The sequence below is a fragment of the Chlorocebus sabaeus genome, chromosome 9 (genome assembly GCF_047675955.1).
Source record: "Chlorocebus sabaeus isolate Y175 chromosome 9, mChlSab1.0.hap1, whole genome shotgun sequence".
Taxonomy (NCBI): Eukaryota; Metazoa; Chordata; class Mammalia; order Primates; family Cercopithecidae; genus Chlorocebus; species Chlorocebus sabaeus.
The window spans coordinates 105,132,266-105,152,042 of record NC_132912.1 but is presented as its reverse complement, the minus strand read 5'-3'; the positions used below and the strand labels follow the sequence as shown (position 1 = coordinate 105,152,042).

Sequence of the window (19,777 nt, the reverse complement as noted above, 5' to 3'; positions counted from 1 at the left end):
GGCTTTCATCCCTTTGGCACAAGCTTAGCTTGGGGTCTGCCTAAAGACTACGCTCATCTTACCTGTTCTCCAACACAATCCTTAGTAGCATCTCTAGGCAGAAAGCAGCATCTTCCTCATCATATGTCTCTTCATCTGGTGTCACTGAGACCAGAGCCTGAAGGGGAACAGCAGCAGAAAAGTAGGCATGGAAAAGAAGCCAACCACTGGCCCTGTCCTGACAGAAATAATACTGTCCCTATCACCCCTCCCAGATTCAGCCAGTTGTTCCATGTTTCCTTTCTTCATCCTTTACCTTCATGAGCTCCTGTAGTGACTCCAGCTGGAGGAACTTGCTTTCTGTGATCATTTTTTCTGGGTCACATTGCTAGAGAGGGCAAAAGAGAGAGGGGGTCTTTGACAAGGGCTGAAGGGAACAGAATGTCCCCAAGAGCCAGGGAGAGAGGGCAGAGTCAGCCCTGGTTACAAATCTGGATGATTTATTCTTCAGTTCACTGGGTAGCATCTGTCTAATAGGAAAGTGTCTAGGCTTTCTCACCAGGGGTGGATGGGCAGTTACCTTTATACACTCTAAGGCCACTCTCTTGGCCTCTTGGTTTTCAGTGGATGGGCCCCGCACACTAGACTGCTCAGGCCCACTCAGTGTTAGCCAGCTCACAAAGCTCAGCACTGTTGACTCTCCTCTGTAGAAAAAGGGTATATGGCCTGGTGAGCCCCAAAGTTCTGACTCTCCCTCCCCAAGCCCCTGAGCCTCTGGTCTGCTCTTACCGGTTTGATGGTGTCTCTTCCCGCTGTAGAGAGATCTTGCCATTGGGATCCACAAAATCTTCTACCTGGAAAAGTAAGTCAAAATAATTTCTTTCTATATGTCCTTTGTATTTTGCCCCTGCCTCCACCCACCAAAGTACTCTGGATTTCCTCCTGTAGGCTTCTGCCCCTATATTATTGTTCCAATTGGTGATTGGCAATGGTATCTACCGGCCTTCTTTTACAGCTATCCCCTAAGATCTGTGTTCTTACGTTTGAGGCATTCCTGGTGAGCTGCGGCAGATCAGGCCCAGCATTACTCTCAACTACTTACTTCTACATACAGATAGCATACAATGTTGCAGCTCTTGCCTTGTTATTGCTGACTAGTCTCCTACTAAGAATTACCTCTACCATAGCCTTGGGCAGTAGTTGGGCTCGGAAGAGCTGCAGCATGGCCTCCATGATATTCTTCCAGCCCTCCCGCAGGATGTCACCATGACGATGGGCCAAATGGAATACTGTCTTGGCTGCAATATGGGCTTTAGGGTTGCTTCCAAATACACTGGGCAGATTCTCAATAGACTGGAAAAGAGGATGAGAAGAGACTTAAGGCCGAGCTAATGTCTAGAAAGGAAAATCTCTTAGGTCTCTGCCTATGATGGTTCCCTCAGGGTCCTTTTGTTGGCTCTGCTTCAATCCCCCATAATACTGGTGGGAGTGGGTTAACCTAGTTAAGGCCTTCCCCACTCCTATATCTCCTTTCCCATCCCCATTACATGAAGTAACACTAGTTTTATCCCAGAGTGTGCAAGCCAGAAATGGCCTAAGCTCTGGTATATTCAAGTAAGGGCAGTGAGGGAAGATGCTGAGGGCAACCAGGTCTGTTGATAAGGGTAGATCCATGGCTAAAAGAGAGGTCCTCCTTTGGAGCTCCAAGTACACAGTTCCTGCACCTGCTCACCTCACTGCTGAGAGCTGTGAATTTGCATAGAGAGATGATGAGATTGTCAAACACATCGCTGAGGCCATAGTGGGCGGAGATCATGGCGCACTTCCTGTAACGTTACCCCCATCCCAGAAACAGAGTCACTGGAAGGCCAAGCAGCCCTTCCAAGTCCCTGAGCTTGCATGGGGCTCTTCCCCAGGAAGAAACCTTTTAATCTTGTTTCTGTTTAAGACTGAGCTTACCCAAGCTTCAGCCTCCCTCCAAAAACTCAGGGGGAACCCCATTCTAATGAAGAGTAGGAGTCAGAGAGGCATGGAGAAAACCATGTTAGCTCACAGAGGTGAGCCTGGGGGAGGTGAAGACCAAGGCCAAAGCTGGGCTACCTGAAGCCTGAGATGGCTTTCTGGATGATTGTCTCCTCAAGGCTTTTGTCAAAGACATAAGAGAGAGCAGCAATAGTGGGGCCCCAGGTCATGGTGAAGAGGTCAAGATCATAGCTGGCAGTAGGCACGCGCAGGAATATGCCCTCAGGGGTGGCACCTCGATGAAGCAGCACATTCCACACATAGTTCTCCCGAACCAAGCCCGTCTGCTCCTCAGGCATTACAATTTCCTCATTCCTGTCAGGAGGTAAGGGAAGGAGCAGTTGCACTGCTTTGAACCTGACTGGTTCCAAACCAAGACTAGGAGTTCATCCATACTAGCACTCTCCACTGATGAGAGGTCATCAGAACTGCAGCTCAGTGGTCTGCTTTCCACCCACCAGTGGAAGCAGGGAGAAAGAAAGGAAGTGTCCCATAATCTCAAAGCCCTATCTGGAAGTGAGGCCTTCAGTTCTGTAGTAAGATCACACATTCTTACTGGGTGTGACAAAACGAACAATTCTACCTTTTCTGATTTACAGTAAAGAACTAACTGGCCCATTTCTGACCTGTAACCTGGGCCTAACACTCCAGTGCCCATCTTGGGTTCTCTACCAGCCAGAAAATGCATCTTGTAAGCTAGAGAGGAAAATGTACCTGTTTAAAGTTCAGAAAATGGGGCCATGATATCCTACTTAAGAGCAGCATTTTGGACCCTGGCTTAGAGTACTAGATTCCCAGTACCACTCGGGCTTCTTTAAGGAAGAAACAAATTGGCAGAGAGGGGGCTGCCCAACTAAGTCCTGAGGCTAAATCCAGGGCACGTGAGTCACTGTAGTCTGACATGACTGTAAAAACTAGGAAAGGAAGAAACGTGCTTCTTCTTAACAGAGATACTGCACTATTCTCTATGTATACTCACTTGATGGCATGGTACATGTCCTCCAGGATGTCTTGCTCAAAGTCCTTGCCTCCATTCACGCCTTTTAGATTTTTGCGAAACTCCTAGAGACAGGCCAGTAAGTTTTTTCCTGTGTCAATACTGAAGCCCCACTCAAGGGACTACTGGGTTTTTAGTAAATAGGACTCAGGAAAAAGTAAGTGAAAAAACCCACTTCCCCACCCCAGTCCCTTTTCTAGGTTGGCCAGCCCTTCCTGATTCCTTGAACAGAACCCCACCCATCATGCCCACTGGAAATCCTATGTCATTCCTGCTATCTCCAAAGCTGTACTGGGTCTTCTTTGCCTTGACTGGGACCCAAGCTTACCTCCAGAGTCATGGGTGCATTCTGTTTACGAACATTGTGGTTGTGCTGGTCAGTATTAAGCATGATGACAGCATAGGCCAGGGAAAAGCAGGCATCGCTATTGGCAAATGGGGAGCCATTACAATTCTGAAAAAGCAAAGATCCCGCCTGTGTCAATGCCCTTCTCTGGCCAATTAAACCCTCACTACCAACCCACTGGTCAGTGCTAGTGCAAAGGGGAGGTACTGTCCACAAAGTAGCCAGCCTCTTGCCAACTCCTTAACAGAAGCTGATCTCCTCGTGGAAAGGTCACTAATTTTGCTCTCTGCCTTTTTTAAGAGACAGCAGGCTGGGTGTGGTGGTTTATGCCTGTAATCCCAGTACTCTGGGAGGCCAAGGCGGGCAGATCACGCGAGGTCAGGAGTTCGAGACCAGTCCGACTAACATGGCAAAACCCCATCTCTACTAAAAATACAGAAATTAGCCAGGCTTGGTGGCAGGTGCCTGAAACCCCAGCTACTCGGGAGGCTGAGGCAGGAGAATTGCTTGAACCCGGCGGGCAGAGGTTGCAGTGAGCTGAGACTACGCTACCACACTCCAGCCTGGGTAACAGAGCAAGACTCTGTCTCCAAAAAAAAAGAGACTGCAGTGAGCTAAGACTGCACTACTACACTCCAGCCTGGGTGACAGAGCAAGACTCTGTCTCCAAAAAAAAAAAAAAAGAGATAGCAGCCCTCAGTCAAACTGACCTCGGATCCTGGGCTCAGCTCCTGACACTCAAACTCACCATCCAACGCTCCGTGAATGCCTCTAGCAACCTCTGGATGACTGGTGCTTCCCCAGGCAAACGGAAGGCTTCCAGGTAGAGGCGGAGAGCTTCGTCCAGTCGCAGACCCTGAAAACTGAAGGTACTATAGGGAAAGAAGGGAAGAAGAAGCTGAAAATGTGTAAGCTGCACATGTCAGGCTCTTTTAGTCACTGTCCTCCTAACCTACTCTTACTCGAAGAGAGGAGGTTGAGGTGTCTAGCAAAGGGGCAGTATCTTCTGTTCATCCTTAACACAACCCCTAGCCTTAATACTTTTCACATCCACAGGCTCTTGCCTAGAACCCTCACCCCCGGGAACCCTGCTCTACCCCTTTGCAATGGACTCCATGCAGAATGGAAGGGCTCCCCAAACTATCTCGTTGGAGTCCCTTTCAGGTCCAACAGATATAAATGATGGGAAGAGGAAGAACATTGGCCAGGGTCTCCAGAAGAAATTTATGGAGACTGCTTTGAGGTACGGATGTTCTGTCCCTTTAATCCAATCACTAACCTTGTCCCACCTTTTTTTTTTTTGAGCCAAGGTCTCACTCTATCACCCAGACTGGAGTGCAGTGGCATGATCACAGCTCACTGCAGCCTGGAACTCCCAGACTCAAGTGATCTTCCTGCCTCAGCCTCCTGAACAGCTGGGACTACAGGCGTGTGCCACCATGCCCAGCTAATTTTTGTATTTTTTGTAGAGACAGGGTTTCACCATGTTGCCCAGGCTGGTCTTGAACTCCTGAGCTCGAGTGATCTGCCTGCCTTAGCCTTCCAAAGTGTCAGGATTACAGGCGTGAGCCACCGTACCTGGCTATATCCCACATTTCTTACAGCTTCCTCACCTCACAAAGCTCTCCAACAGGTCAATGTTTTTGCGGTCACTCACAAACTCTCCAATCATTTTCTTGTCCAACCGAGGGTTCTCTCGGAGCCACTGAGCAACCTCTGTGTTGTCCATTGGGATGGTGAGGAGGCCTTTTTCTTGCAGAAACTGAATCCCCTTCTTTGGTTTCTGATTGAACTGCTCTGTGCCAGTGATTAGCAGCTGCGTGAGAAAAACTAGAGCTATAGAAGCTACTTTGCCTCTAAATTAGACAAGGCCAGCCTGGAGTCCACCATAGCCCACCCACAGTTGGTCAGCTAAAAAGCTCCTAGGATGTGGTTCTTTGTGACTACAGAACTAAGGCTAGATCATAGCGGCCTTAGCTTTCCCCCATCTTCATGTCTAAGTGAATTGGTGTACGAGCTCTTTTTTACTCCTTTCCTGAGTGCTCAAGAAACATAAAACAGTTCCTCTTCTCTAACTTAGGATAGGGGAAAAAGTAGAAGAAAGAAACTAGATAATTCTTCTCTCCAGTTTTATATCCATCCCTTACATTTGTTGACAGCCAGCTTCTTGTTTTTAGCCTGGCTTGGCTTCTTTGGTTGCCTAGCTTAATGCCGTGGGTTTGAAGGACAAAGTGGACTAACCGTGGAGGCAACTCATCTTTATGTATGTCCAGTCACGGCCATGCACTCAAGGGCACACATGAACTAAAGTCATTTAAGCTGGCAATAAAGAAAGGGTTAGGTTTTTTTTCCTTTTTCTGAGATGGAGTTTCACTCTGTTGCCCAGGCTGGAGTGCAGTGGCGCGATCTCAGCTCACTGTAACCTCTGCCTTCCAGGTTCAACTGATTCTCCTGCTTCAGTCTCCCAAGTAGCTGGGATTACAGGCTTGCACCACCATGCCTGGCTAATTTTTGTATTTTTAGTAGAGATGGGGTTTCACCATGTTGGCCAGGCTGGTCTCAAACTCCTGACCTCAGGTGATCCGCCTGCCTCGATCTCCCAAAGTGCTGAGATTACAGGCGCGAGGCACCGTGCCTGGCCAGAAAGGGTTAGGTTTTCTTTGTGTTAAGAAATGCAAAGTACAGGCCAGGTGCAGTGGCTCACGCCTGTAATCCCAGCACTTTGGGAGGCCGAGGCAGGTGGATCACGAGGTCAGGAGATGGAGACCATCCTGGCTAATATGGTGAAACCCTATCTCTATTAAAAATACAAAAAATTAGCTGGGCGTGGTGGCACGCACTTGTAGTCCTAGCTACTTGGGAAGCTGAGGCAGGAGAATTGCTTGAACCTGGGAGGTGGAAGTTGCAGTGAGCTAAGATCGCACCACTGCACTCCAGCCTAGACAACAGAGAGAGACTCCGTCTGGGAAAAAAAAAAAAAAGGAAACCCAAAGTACAAACAGTGATTTGAACATTGCTATTCAAACCTTACTAAAGCATCAGAATAAATATCAATTCCCCTTTATTGCCAACCATCATGCTAGGGCTGGAGATGACCAGTAACCTTCAATGACCCACAGGACACCAACCCTCAAGGTTCCTGTCACTGCCACTAGTGACACTTGGTTCTCAATTGGTATAGCATTTGCCCAGGGGCATACACAGGGTATACTCAACTACATAGCTTAGGAGTAAGGGAAGGGCTTCAAATGGGAGTTGCTGAAGTCCCAACAAGCCCAAAGACTGGCCTCAGGAAGCTGTACAATGAGGTGCTAGACTCTCCTTCATCTTCACCCTCTGAGATGGAAACCCTACAACAATGGACACCCAGAAAGAGGTGGACAGAGGCTGGGGAATATATGTATGTACCTTCTTTTTGTTTTTAATTTCAATTAGTTCCCGTGGATCTGGCAGGAGACAGGAAAATCGAGGTGGCTTCCGGGCAAACTTTTTGTCAGCTAGGAGTAGGAAGAAGAGAGGGGAAAAATCTGTAAGACCTTTTTTTACCCAGATAGGGACTTTTGGAAGGTCACCAATATACTCCCTAGTTTCAAGGAGGAGCCTCAGAAATCTTGTCCTCACCAGTCTTCCACTTCCCTGGAAGTCCTATCAACTAAGGGTCCATATGTTTGCTTCCCTCTCTCTGAGTCTGAAGCCAAGGCGAGCTACCAAGGCTTGCTTAGTTACTATCCTAGGTGTCTGCTCCCTCCCTCTGCTCCCACCAGGCCCTCTAGGTGAGGAGCTTAGGGTCATGGACACCCAGTACCCACCCCCAGAGTCACCAGCTTCCTCCAGATCACTGCATCCTGGTTTCCCATGTTCTGGTGGCAGCCGCCCTCCACCTGGCAGATGCAGGCCTGGGATGTCTGAGGCCATGCCTACAGCTTTCCCATCGCTGGCTGCTCTCTCAGCTGGTAAGAGAGAAGAAGATACGCGAAGACTTACAGGGTATGAAGCCAAGCAGAGCTGCAGGAGAGGTCAAATCCAAAGCCCAGAAGACCTGCATGGTTCCCGCACAGGGTGCCAGCCCCGACCAGGACAAACCCAAGCCAAAACAAGTAGTCCCTGTCCCAGCCAAGGATTAGATTCTCTAATTTAATGAAGAGATTACCCAGTCGTTTTCCCTGATCTTCTGCAACCTCAAATTTCAAGGGGGGAGCTAGAGAAGACTAATTAGAGTGGAGGCAGATATTGGGGATGAGGGACGGTGGGGCCTGGAGCTTTCAGAGACAGAAATCCTATATTCTTTAATCTCTGTTCTCTTGTCATAAAGAAAAATAGTTCTGTAAAAAACCAAAGTGGGGAGGAGGAAAAAGGGAGAAGGCTATGAGTTCTGCTAATCTGCCTGACTGGCCTGTGATTTAAACCACCAAAGCCCAGAAACAGAATTGGGAGCATCCCAGGGGAAGTGATCTAAGGACAGGAGAAAGGACTCACAGTAGAGAAGGGATAAGCATAGAACCCTGGGTTCATCCAAGAAAAAAATGCCTCTCACTATTGCTAGCTTCTCGGGTGCCATCTACTATCTCACAGCTTGGTCTGGCTGTCTCCTTCTTCTCTTGCTGGGTGATGCTGTTGAGGACTTTGGCCTGGCAGTGGGCCTCGGTGCTGTCAATCACTGTCAATAGGGCATCAAGAGATAGTAGGTGTGTTGTATAGAGTTGACCAGACACAGGGAAGGCATTCTGGAAGGTAAACAGATCCATTAGACTCATAGTTAGGAGAACACTTTACACTTTGATCATTTTCTAAAAATTTCCAAAACCTCTTCTAACTTGTACATTGCCTTTAGAAAACACCTTTCTTCTTTCTGTTTCCCAGCTCTCAAGTGTTCCCCTCTCTGTATGTAGCATCCTCACTACCACCAGGGAGATTTCCTTTATAATGCCTTTTTTCTAGAGGCCAGTTAATAGTGTTCAGCACCTTGGACAGCAGCTTTGTGAGGTCCTCAAAGAGGTTGGAACAGTAGTAGTCACAATCATAGTTGATGTAGAGTTCTGTGACAAAGCTGGGGATGTGCCAGAGCTGCACAATGGCCTCCAGTGCCATCTCCTTCATCTCGTAAGGCATCTTGGGGTTCTCCACAGTGATTATCTCCATAAGCTTTTTGATGTACATCTGGCAATAACCCAGTAATTGCCATTTGGGTGGGGAAAGGATTCAAGATAGGAAGAGAAAAAATTAGACAGGAAAAACATTAACAGGATGCAGACGCCTGGCCGAGAGGCATGTATTAAGAGACACCCAAAGGTATTCCATCCCCTAAATATATCTCTTCTTTGGCCTCCATGTTGGGGGATAAGGCCTGGCTCTCTACCACATACCTGGTTCCAGAAAAGTTGCCTCTTGCCCTTTTGTGCTCTCTATGTGAACATGACCTGGTCCTATTTAGAGTTCCTTTTAGCAATTTAGTGATAATGCTGGCTTGACTTACCTGCTTGTGTTGCAGAGTAACTGCTGGGCAGAAGAGCTGTTCCCACTCATGGTGAGGTTACCTGGCAGTTCTCATATTTGGGGTCAGCCAGTTTCCTTTAGTCTCCTTTTAACTTTTCCGCAAGAGGCCAGCTGATTGAACCTAACTCCGGAGGCTAAAGGCACTCTCCTATAGGAAGTCCCTAAATCCTACCTCTGTAGCATGATAGAGCTGGCCCCACTGAAGATGCCATATATTTCCCTATTTTTTTTTCCCCTTTTCTTCCCACATCAAGAAACTCACCTCCATTTGGAACTTGAGGTGTTCCCGCATGCTCTCAAACAATAGGAAGCATACTCGCAGGGAAGCAGCATAAAGGTTCAGTCGCTCTATGCTGAGTAGCTGGAGATCAGAGTAGGGTAGACCATGAGTTTTCTTGTTTTGTTTTGTTTTTGAGGCAGAGTTTCACTCTGTCGCCCACGCTGGAGTGCGGTGGCGTGATCTTAGCTCACTGCAACCTCTGCCTCCTGGGTTCAAGATATTCTCCTTCCTCAGTCTCCCGAGTAGCTGGGATTACAGGCACACGTCACCATGCCCAGCTAATTTGGTATTTTTAGTAGAGACTGGGTTTTACCACTTTGGTCAGGCTGGTCTCGATCTCCTGACCTCATGATCCCCCTGCCTTTGCTTCCAAAGTGCTGGGATTACAGATGTGAGCCACTGTGCCTAGCCCGGCTGTGAGGTTTCTGAAGCTGACTATGGCTCAACCAAGAGAGGCAGGAGAGGCAAACTGAGTGAAGGTGTCACTGAGGTCCAGTGTTTCCAGGGAACTCTACATCTAGCCATTCCTATATTTCTCTCTGGCTGCCAGAGTCCCTGGGGAACTACTGAAACCCTCTTACTAAAACTACAGGCCAACTGGGAGGGAGATGCTTTCCTAGGTCCTATACTCTTTGCGTTATCAGCCAGACCTCCCTGTGTTCCCCTGGCCCTTGAAAGAGGCTCTGAGACCCTCTAGCAATCTTGTCTTACCTGGAATAAATGACGGCACATCTCATCCTTGATGAGGCCCAGGAGGGTCTGGCACTGGGCTACAGGGGCTGACTCAAGGGCCACTGTCAGCAAATGCAGTCCCATGTGAATCATAACCTCTGAGTTATGGCGGTCGTGTGGATTGGTGAGGGAGATGAGGAATCGGAAGAGCTCGCGGATGCAGGGAAGACCATAGGGGACCAAAGCTGTTCCTGGGGAAGGCCAGGAGGAGAGTGAGACTGCTATAAAACAACTAGTCCGCTGGCTTTGCCTAGCCTGCTCTGCATTACACAAGGCAATTTAAGGTAAGTGATTCTCTTTGAGGAAAAGGGCTAGGCATGATGGCTCATGCCTGTAATCCTAGTGCTTTGGTAGGCTAAGATGGGAGGATTGTTTGAGGCCAGGAGTTTGAGACCAGCCCAGGCAACATAGAGAGACCTCATCTCTACAAAAGATTTTTTAAAAGGAGCCAAGTGCAGTGGCACATGCCTGTAGTCTCAAATACTTGGGAGGCTGAGGTGGGAGGATTGCTTGAACCCAGGAAGTTGAGGTTACAGTAAGCTGTGATTGTGCCACTGCAGCACTCCAGCCTGGGCAACAGGGGGAAAAAAAAAAAAAGGAAAAGGATTTTTTTTCCCCCTGGGGAGGTGAGGGAACTAGTCTACTTCTGGAGGAAATCAGAATTGATGATCCTGCCTTTCTGTTAAAAGTCCTAAACTTTTTATTCTTCCTTCTTGCTTTCTATCGCCCCTCAAACTTCCTTCCTATAGTATAAGTTAGGGAAGGGCTCCATCCATGCCAACAGTCTTATGGCTTGACTCCATTTCCTGACTAGAAAATAGCCTAGAACTTGCAGCAACAGGCAGTAGTCCAGTATCTTGGTCTAAGATGGTCTAGGCTCAGGCAGCTTAGTAGGTAGGATGGGGGAGGTGAACTGGCAGAGCCTGCCAGAGTACCCACCTTCTTTCTGGGAGGACTGTGTAAAGCGTACGCCCCGGGGATTGACGTAATCCATGTCATGGACAGAGGCAGAGTCAGAGTGGTCAGCAGGGGATGTGCACTCCTCTAACACTTCAGGGATGGACTCCACAGATGCTGACTGGGACTTTTCCACATGGGTCCCTTCCTGCTATAACCAGTAGCAGGGAGATATGGGAAGAGGGATGAGGCAAGGGCAACTTGGAACTTACTCCCCTGAAGTACCTGTCTTCCAAGCTGTCTCTAATGGGCTACAGATGTAGGGCCAGCTCAGTGGTTTATGAATCACTGCAAGATGGCTCAGGCAGGAGTATGATGAAGGACTCAGAAAAACATCTCCTGAGGCTTCATTGACCTATAGTAACTAGAACCTTAGAGACACAGAGGCTCTCACAGGCTTAGAATTTCGATCATTACCTTCCAGAAAAAGCTATGGCCAGCTCCTTCCCTTTTATCAAGTACTACCTGTATGTATAACTTGATAAATCTCATGAGCTACCTCTCACAGTGAGTCATGCTGTGGGTTTTCTAGGCAGCACAATCAATTCTGAGAAGCAGGAAAGATCAGAGCTTCTTTTGAAGCTACCCCAAGCTTCTTTTGAGCCAAGTCCTGCATAAAGGATCCAAAGGATCAAGCCAGTTCCCACAGTGGAATATTGAAGAGGGAAATTTAAAAATCCAAGTCATACCTGGAGGTCAGATTGCTCGGGAACACCTAGCTCACTGCTCCCAGGCTCTGTAGCTGTGCTGTACCCTGGAGAGCCAGGTTGCTCTAGATCAGTAAGGTCTTCCTTGGAAGTGGTTTGGGAGGAGAATTCCAGGCCACTGTCTGTAGAGGGACTGACCACTGCTGAGGCAGCTTCTGAACTTGCAGAGGAGATGGGAGTGGGCACATCAATGAAGGGCATGCCGCCTGCCAAGAAAAGTACGTGATGCTTGTAGGAGAAGAAAGAGGCTGTGGGCAAAACAAACCCTCCATGGTACTAGGGTCTCTGTTTCCCAGATTACATGCTTATCTTTGCATATATTGGTCTCTAAAGTTGTCAGAGAACAACCTTAAGTCGCTGCAGAGTTGCTGAATGGTCACAGTCTGATTTGACCTGGAGTTTCCCTTTTTGTTCTCAGCACCAAAACCAAAGCCCCTCAGTTGCTTGGTCTTCAATTTCAAAATCCCTAAGACAGAAAGGAGCTCTTCTTCTCTCTAATCAGAGGAAGCAGTCCAGGGCACTCACCAGTGAGGTTAGATGATAAGGTAGTTCCATTGGGAGTGGGCAGCTCTGAACCTGGTGTGACTTTGGTCATATGGCGTGGGGGCCGAGGGGATCTCTTCTGTTTCTTCCACTTGGATGAATCACTCATGCCTCCTGCTCTCATTTTCAGCTGGGAATATCATACCCCATTAGCACTGGTATTCAAACTAAGACACTATCCCTATTAATCTCCCTTCATTTAGTCCTACTGATCTCTAGAAAACAAGCTATATCTTGTTTTCTAGATATAGAAATATCTGTGCTAAAGTAAGACTCTAGACCATCAGTTCACATTCCCACTCTTCTAACTTGGCTTCTACATTTACTACATCATAGGTTGGCATGGCAGCCTCCATGTAAAAGGTGACATTCTGTTTCTGGGCTGGTCATTGGTAGGGCCAGCCCTCACACTTATCATTCTGCTTCTCTGGGTCCTGAGTATTACATTAAGCAAGAAATCCTGAATCCTATGGATGATGCATGACCCTCTTGCAGAAAGTGTAAGGGTAGGGTCTCCTTTGCCCCGACACTCACATCTACAGGTGCATGGTCTCCCGGCTTTCCTCCTCAACTAGCTTGTAAAGCAGTCTCCTACTTGTAGTTTTATCCAACTATGAGAGCCTATTCCTTCCTGTCCTAGCTTTCTTATTGCTTATGAACTGGGCCTAAACCATAAACATATATATATATATACTTTTTGAGATGGAGTCTAACTTTGTCACCCAGGCTGGAGTGCAGTGGCACAATCTCAGTTCACTGCAACCTCTGCCTCCTGGGTTCAAGTGATTCTCCTGCCTCAGCCTCCCGAGTAAATGGGATTACAGGTGTGGGCCACCACGCCTGGATAATTTTTGTATTTTCAGTAGAGACAGGGTTTCACCATGTTGGCCAGGCTGGTCTCTAACTCCTGACCTTAGGTGATCTGCCTTCCCCGGCCTCCCAAAGTGCTGGGATTACAGGTGTGAGCCACTGCACCCAGCGAACATACCTCTTACTCTCTGGAATTTCTGTATCAGACTGGTCAAAAGCTCATTCCTTGGAGTTAAGGAAGGAATGGCCTCCCAGTTTATTTGTGGAGTTCAGCATAGAAGGTCATGTAATGCTGCTGCTGTGCTCTCTGCTGCTCCCAATTTGTTGTATCAATGAGACCACCTGTCCCTCTCACTATCGGTCTTTCCAGATGCAGTTTTATGTTGTCAGATGGTAAGGCCACTGATTCCTTGACTCCTTGTTCTGTTCCACTACCCTCTTGCTGTATTTCTGTTCTTCCTATAGCTTCCTTTTAGTGACAAGGGACAATCTCTGTCATCTGTTGACTACTCCCTAGGATCTGTGTTTTTATGTATTTCCTCCATTCTAAGTTCAAAGTTACTTTGTTTAGGCCCATTTTTTGTTGTTGTTGTTGTTGTTTTGAGATGGAGTCTCGCTCTGTGGTCCTGGCTGGAGTGCAGTGGCGCAATCTTGGCTCACTGCAAGCTCCACCTCCCGGGTTCACGCCATCCTCCTGCCTCAGCCTCCCGAGTAGCTGGGACTACAGGCACCTGCCACCAAACCTGGCTAATTTTTTTTGTATTTCTAGTAGAGACGGGGTTTCACCGTATTAGCCAGGATGGTCTCGATCTCCTGACCTCGTGATCCACCCGCCTCGGCCTCCCAAAGTGCTGGGATTACAGGCATGAGTCACCGTGCCCGGCCCCATTTTGTTTTTTAAGTCCCGATGTTTTCTCAGTTGGGTGTGAACTCAGTCCCTCTACAGAGTCATTCTAAACTATTCCTAGACTGATAGACCATTCCTGGATTGGACCATTCCGACAATGGCAATGGCAACGCTATTCCAGAAACCATTAGAATGACTCTAAAGAGAGTAGAAGCACTTTTTCTCTCTGCCTCTTCCTAAAGGCTAAATATATCCTATTATCCACGGCCTGTTCAATTCCTTTTGTTAGGGATAGACTCCATTCCTCAAGCTCCCCCAAGCTCTCAGAACCTGGGTAATCTTTGATTCCTTGCTTAGAAAACACATACTTCTTCCATTCCTATCCATAGCTCCTTCCAATAAAGAAGAGGCTGAAGAGCTGAGCCCTTCCTTCCCCCAGCTCTTAGTAACATAGCAACAGCCTCATATTGGATTTATACTTCTACATAATCCATCTCCAAAATGCCTGCAGTCATATGCCTAGAATTGAGCTTCAGGCATACTGAGCACTATAGCTAAGCAGGAGCAAAAGAATCCTCTCCCCAGGAACCACTGGAGCTCAACTGGATCAAGTTCATAGTAAAAAATGTTATGGGAGAAAAGCCCGCCAAATATGCAAAAGGGCAAGAGGCCAAGAGATCAATAAGGGACCTCCTGGCTCTATTGGCAGTTATCATTGAGCTCCCAAAAGAACTAAGAACTGGATCTACTTTTATGAGGGAGCCTTTCTCTCCAGGAGGCTGCCCCATTTCAGGGACTCCAGGCAATCCTACTTTCACTGAGAATCCAGTCAGTCATTGAGATTCCTCCCCATATGAGGATCAGTTTTTCACATTTCCTTCTCTATCTTCTGCAAAGCTTGCTCCAACCTGATTATTTCAATGAGTGTTCTAGTGTTCTCAGCCTCCTGGCTGGAGTAGGGGCCAAGAGGCTGCCAGTTCTCACAAACGCCTCACCCCTTGTAAGGTATAGTTGTTCTCCTTTTCCTAAGGTCTGAAGGTGTGGGGTGGGCAGTAGGTATTCATGGAACTCTATACCACCTTAACTGTATGACTCTGTATTCCAAAGGACAGTGTAAGCTTTACAAAAAAGGAGCAGGTCCCAGGTTAATAATCATGGTAACATGCTGGATAGCCACTAATGAGAGCTGCAGCTTGAGACTATGCAAGCACACAAATGAAATGACACAACGCATTCAAAGAGAACACAGGCCAATGGACTATCTAGCTAGGTGTACATACACAGAGTTTTTTATTTTCAGTGACCCGTATGTCCACAACCACACCTTCAGCATGCACACTCTTGTGATGGATAGCCCAGATAGTCCACACCTCCTTCTCTCTCCTTTCTTCCTAAGGCAGGTATATGCAGATTAGGGTAATCTTTAGCTTGGATCCCTCCCTAAGCTACCCTACACCTTGACTTTTAGAGGACAGAGGGATCTTTACAGATCCCAAAGTATTCCCAGTGTCCTGGGCTATCCTGGCACCTGGCTTCTTTCCATCAATCTAGAGTTCTAATCCTTGGAATGACCTCTTTAATGGTAACCAAGAAAAAAAATAAAAGATCCCAACTAGATGGACTACCCTTTCCCTCCAAACCCAGTCCAGGTATCCAGATAGAGCTGAGGACTGTGCTTAAGCTCTCTATGCCAGCTCTGAGACAAGAAGAAGGAGAAGGGGGAAGGGTCTTGCTTGAAGGTCCCTCACAGTTTCCCTAGAAATGGTAGATATTAAGCCTCCCCACAAGGTAACAGCAGACCCCAGGCTTTCTAGGCTAACTATGTGATGTTCAACTATAACTTCCTTCTCCTGTCTCCAGGCAACCAGATGCCCAGGAGAATTCCCAACACTGCAAAGCTACAATCACGTGCAATTCTTCCAAAGCCGTGCTGTGTTACTAGGGAAGGGTAAATTGTGCTCTATACAATGGAAATGGGACCCAGGTGTTACATATACAAAATAAACATTTAAAGAAATAAAAAAGGGAAGGGAGAGAGAGGGAGAGAGACCTTGAGGTTCTTAAAGAGTAGTACCCTCTCTAACTGGTTCAGGGCTTTGGTCTGCTCCCCACTACTTAGCTCCAGTTTGTTGAGGAGACATGGAGATATCTGCGAAAGACAGGCAAACGCACGATTTAAACAGAGTGAAATAAACTCAGACACACACCAACAGGGCACAGGGCAGGAATGGGGATGGATGGCAGGGGAGAGGAGAAGGTCAGGTGCATGCACCACACAACTAAGGGTCATCTCCATAGGTAAGACCTCTTAGGGCTGCAAGCAGAATCCTCATCAAAGGCCTGTGAAGTCCAGGGCTTCAGTTCAAGATGGAAAGAAGCCATTCTTTTGACCACCATTCTTCTCCTAGCAGTTTAAGAACCCTTTGGTTCTTAAATGTCTGGAGTCAAGCTTGACTAATTTCTTCAATACAGACTAGCACAATCAAGAGCCCAGTCTAATTCAGCATTGAGGTAGGATTTGGGACACAGCCTTTCTAGGCCTTCTACCTGTGGATAAGGCTAAATCTTGAGGGGATGCAGGACTTTCATCTTTGTCAACAGACATTTTTAGCCAAGACTGATGGGTACCATGCAGTCTCCATGAAGAACTGGCTCACCAGCTGGCATGGTGGTTCAAAGATAGGCCAGAGTGGAAAAGCTGGGGAAGGGATATATCTGGGAGATAATATATTCCTCACTAAAGGAGTGAGAGCTACTTCTAGATTCCAAGCAAAGCATATCTTTGCAAAGCAAGGTTACCCCAAGGCACTGAAGTTGGGAGATTATGGTTTGGATGAGGGACAGCAGATCAGCTCTCACATCATACCTTCTTCATGTTGGTCCCCACATAGTTCTTGGGTTCTTCTTTAAACTGAGGTAACCTATAAGATAGAGAATCCATCAACTGTCATTAGGGATAATGACAAATGTCCCCCTCCATGCCAGCCACAAACCAAAGGTGCTCTGAGCCAGAGCATGCCCTGTGTCTTAGAAAAGACTACAAAAGAGAAGCAGACTAATTTCACCCTTTTCAGACCTTCATCAAAGAGCCACAGGAATCGGGGGATGTGTGACATGGACAAAAGGAGGTAGTCGTGAGAGCAAGGTAAGTGCCCTTGGAGTGTGGAGGCTCTTTTTATCCTAAGACTGATTCCTTCCTGCTTATATTCACTTGGCAAATACTGCTGCCAAGAGATGGGGGGAGGGCAGTCTATCAAAACCCTAGGAGAGTAGGCAAAAGAGAAGAATTAACAGGCAGGTTGAAGTTTTGAAACCAGTAAATTTGAGCCTGAGGAGTAAAAAATTCTTTGCAGCAGGGTCCAAGGGCAGTCTAGTCTGTAGATAATAAGGATTATTATCTATAGATCTGAGAGCAAAAAGAAATCCCAGAGGAAGGTTTGAAGCCATTGCCTCAGCTCTTCTGTGAGTCTGTTGAAAGGAGGTGCAGGAAACAGGCCTAGTATAAAAGGCCTCCTAGGCCCTAGGCTAAGGGCCTTACCTAAGGGTAACCAACCATCTTAGTTTGCCTGGGACTGAGAGGGGTTTGCCAGGATGCAGAACTTTTAGTGCTGAAATCAGGACAGTCCCGGGCAAATCACAATTGCCGGTCACCCTAACCTTGGCCCTCTCCCACAGAAATCAGGATCCCTTGAGTTTGGCTTCCTCTCTGGGTTCCCTTTCCCAGCTGCTACCTGCACAGAAACAAACACAAATTTGGGAAGCATAATGAGGTCTGCTGGCCTATACTAAATAACCCTCTGCCTCCACCTGAGGCGAAATCAGCTCCCTCCTCCTCCTCCCTTGCTCAGTAACCCTGGGCATAGAGAACTACCCCCAATCCATAATCCCAGTGGCCTCTGATGTGGCTGTGGGGTTGGCCAGGTCCCTGACGTGGCTGTGTGGAAGCAGGCAGACTCAAGAGGCCTGGGCAGCCGGGCTGAAGCAAACAGCAGCAGGTTTACCTTGTGAAGAGCAGCTGCACCATGTCTACGAGAGTGTGCTCTGCGGATTTTCTCAATAACTCTGCACAGGCAAAAACAAATAACACAGGTGTCATTACTTGCTGTGCTATTATCAAGAGGGTTCTCAGAGCAGACTCCCCTCCAAACCCTGTTTACCAAGGATTATGCCAAACTTATTAAAACCAGCTCCAGCTCAGCCTGGCAGCCATAACTTTACTGGCCCACTAGGTGGCACTACTGAGTCAGGGAAAAAAGGGGAGGGATAGATGTGTTCTGGGGGGTTTGTAGGTTGGTGTCAATCCCACAAACCCCAAGAGAGGGTGATTTGGTGCCTGGGCTAAGTCAATCTGGGATCCATCCCAACTCCTGCCCTGGCATAATGGGCTGAGGTCTCTAGCTTCACAATATTCAAGTACAGAGATTTCTTCTAGACCCTTATGATTGCATGAGATAGATGATGGAGAAGTCCTGAATTTTCCATCTCTCTGGGAAGACAGCCTCCTGTATTCATACTCAGACACTGGCCCCAGGAATGGTGAAGGGGCTAATATCCAAGCACTTACCACTGAGCCTCATTTCAAAGCAGATCCGGAAGCAAGACTGCATAATCTCACACACAGATTCATTGGTTAGGTGGGCACCCACTGGGGTTAGCAGCAGAGTCCGCAGAACCTATCAGGAAGAAAAAGGAATTACTATGATAAACAAGGTACTGAGAGGTACTCAAGGGTAAGAGAGAGTGGTTAGCAAGAATGCTGACCTCACCTCAGCTTGGTAGAGAGGTCTCCAAGGAGCTCGTCCTGGGAATTGTTTCTTCACTTTTTATGACCCTGACATATTTCAGAACTCATTCCAGCCCTACCCCATGAGCCCAAGACATGGACGGCACAAATACAGTCTGCCACAGGTACAAGTGTATTTAAGGCTTCTGGTATTTGATATCACTTCATATAAAGCTTTTACTGATTTTCCTTGGAAAAAGCTTTTACTTTGGGTACCCCAGCTGTTTGTTTGGAAACAAAGTAGCTCCCCTAAGCCCCAGTGAAGTCAAAACACAGCTTCATGCTGTGGGCAGAGTAAGTAGAGTCTGCGGCACCAGCCCCTGGCCATTAGCCTAATTGCTGTTTCCCTCTCCTTTACCTGAAGGATTTTCATCAGGACAACTTCATCACTAGCAGGATCTGTGCCCACAAAACGAGCATGGGTGACAGCATCTGCCATGTTCTCCATGCCCTCTGCTGTGCCCTCATGGGTGGGATCTGCTCCAGCAAAAAAGGAAAGATTAAGTGATGTGGAGAGGAGAGAGATAAAAGGTAAGGCAGCCCGTCTAGCTTTGAGAGACAGTTTTTCCTCTCTAGTTCCCTAACCCACGACTCCTTGAGCTACATGAGAATTGCCCACAACTGAATCTTTTTTTCTTTTTTTTGAGACAGAGTCTCGCTTTGTCGACCAGGTTGGAGTGCAATGACGTGATCTCAGCTCACTACAACCTCTGCCTCTTGGGTTCAAGCGATTTTCCTGCCTTAGCCTCTCGAGTAGCTGGTGTTACAGGTGCCCGTCACCACACTCAGCTAATTTTTTTGTACTTTTAGTAGAGATGGGGTTTTGCCATGTTGGCCAGGCTGGTCTCGAACTCATGACCTCAGGTGATCCACCCACCTAGGTCTCCCAAAGTGCTGGGATTACAGGTGTGAGCCACTGCGCCCGGCCCCATAACTGGTTTTAACAAGCTCCTCAACACAAAATCTACTGGGTAAAACTGTGGTTCTCAATTGCTGGGCCCACACCAAAAAGTTTTGATTTTGTATGCCTAGAGTGGGGCCTGAGAATTTGTGTTTCTAACAAGACCCCAGTTGAAGTTAAACACTGCCGAGCAGGGGACCATACTCTGGGAATCACTAGTATAAATCTACTAATTTCATAGAGGAGGAGCCTGGAAATAAGAGTTTTTGACTCAGACAAGAACTAAGTAGGGTCAAAGCTTTGAATGCCAAGGTTGTGGCCTTTTCTCCTTTCATCTTTCAACACAGCTTCTCTCTCTGGTTGCTTTTGGAGTTTTGTGT

At 47.6% G+C, this 19,777-nt stretch overlaps 1 protein-coding gene across 7 annotated transcripts in view; it reads right to left on the bottom strand.

Annotated features, from left to right (window-relative positions):
• GBF1 (golgi brefeldin A resistant guanine nucleotide exchange factor 1) overlaps positions 1 to 19,777 on the bottom strand; it is a 137,461-nt gene that overhangs the window by 12,237 nt on the left and 105,447 nt on the right. For 4 of the 7 annotated variants that reach the window (XM_073019297.1, XM_007963953.3, XM_007963956.3 and 1 more), the window contains 24 exons: positions 18,855 to 18,973; positions 18,278 to 18,386; positions 17,715 to 17,775; positions 16,580 to 16,634; positions 12,039 to 12,186; positions 11,496 to 11,719; positions 10,789 to 10,957; positions 9,829 to 10,040; positions 9,100 to 9,198; positions 8,307 to 8,501; positions 7,879 to 8,068; positions 7,154 to 7,294; positions 6,753 to 6,841; positions 4,958 to 5,160; positions 4,093 to 4,216; positions 3,327 to 3,452; positions 2,981 to 3,063; positions 2,080 to 2,316; positions 1,712 to 1,805; positions 1,156 to 1,332; positions 769 to 833; positions 560 to 683; positions 296 to 367; positions 63 to 157 (listed from right to left, as the gene is read on the bottom strand). In XM_073019297.1, coding sequence (XP_072875398.1) covers positions 63 to 157; positions 296 to 367; positions 560 to 683; positions 769 to 833; positions 1,156 to 1,332; positions 1,712 to 1,805; positions 2,080 to 2,316; positions 2,981 to 3,063; positions 3,327 to 3,452; positions 4,093 to 4,216; positions 4,958 to 5,160; positions 6,753 to 6,841; positions 7,154 to 7,294; positions 7,879 to 8,068; positions 8,307 to 8,501; positions 9,100 to 9,198; positions 9,829 to 10,040; positions 10,789 to 10,957; positions 11,496 to 11,719; positions 12,039 to 12,186; positions 16,580 to 16,634; positions 17,715 to 17,775; positions 18,278 to 18,386; positions 18,855 to 18,973 — 3,211 coding nt within the window. Of the gene's footprint in view, positions 1 to 62; positions 158 to 295; positions 368 to 559; positions 684 to 768; positions 834 to 1,155; positions 1,333 to 1,711; positions 1,806 to 2,079; positions 2,317 to 2,980; positions 3,064 to 3,326; positions 3,453 to 4,092; positions 4,217 to 4,957; positions 5,161 to 6,752; positions 6,842 to 7,153; positions 7,295 to 7,878; positions 8,069 to 8,306; positions 8,502 to 9,099; positions 9,199 to 9,828; positions 10,041 to 10,788; positions 10,958 to 11,495; positions 11,720 to 12,038; positions 12,187 to 15,763; positions 15,863 to 16,579; positions 16,635 to 17,714; positions 17,776 to 18,277; positions 18,387 to 18,854; positions 18,974 to 19,777 lie in introns of all 7 variants that reach the window. The other 3 variants (XM_007963955.3, XM_007963957.3, XM_073019298.1) reach the window with 2 other exon arrangements.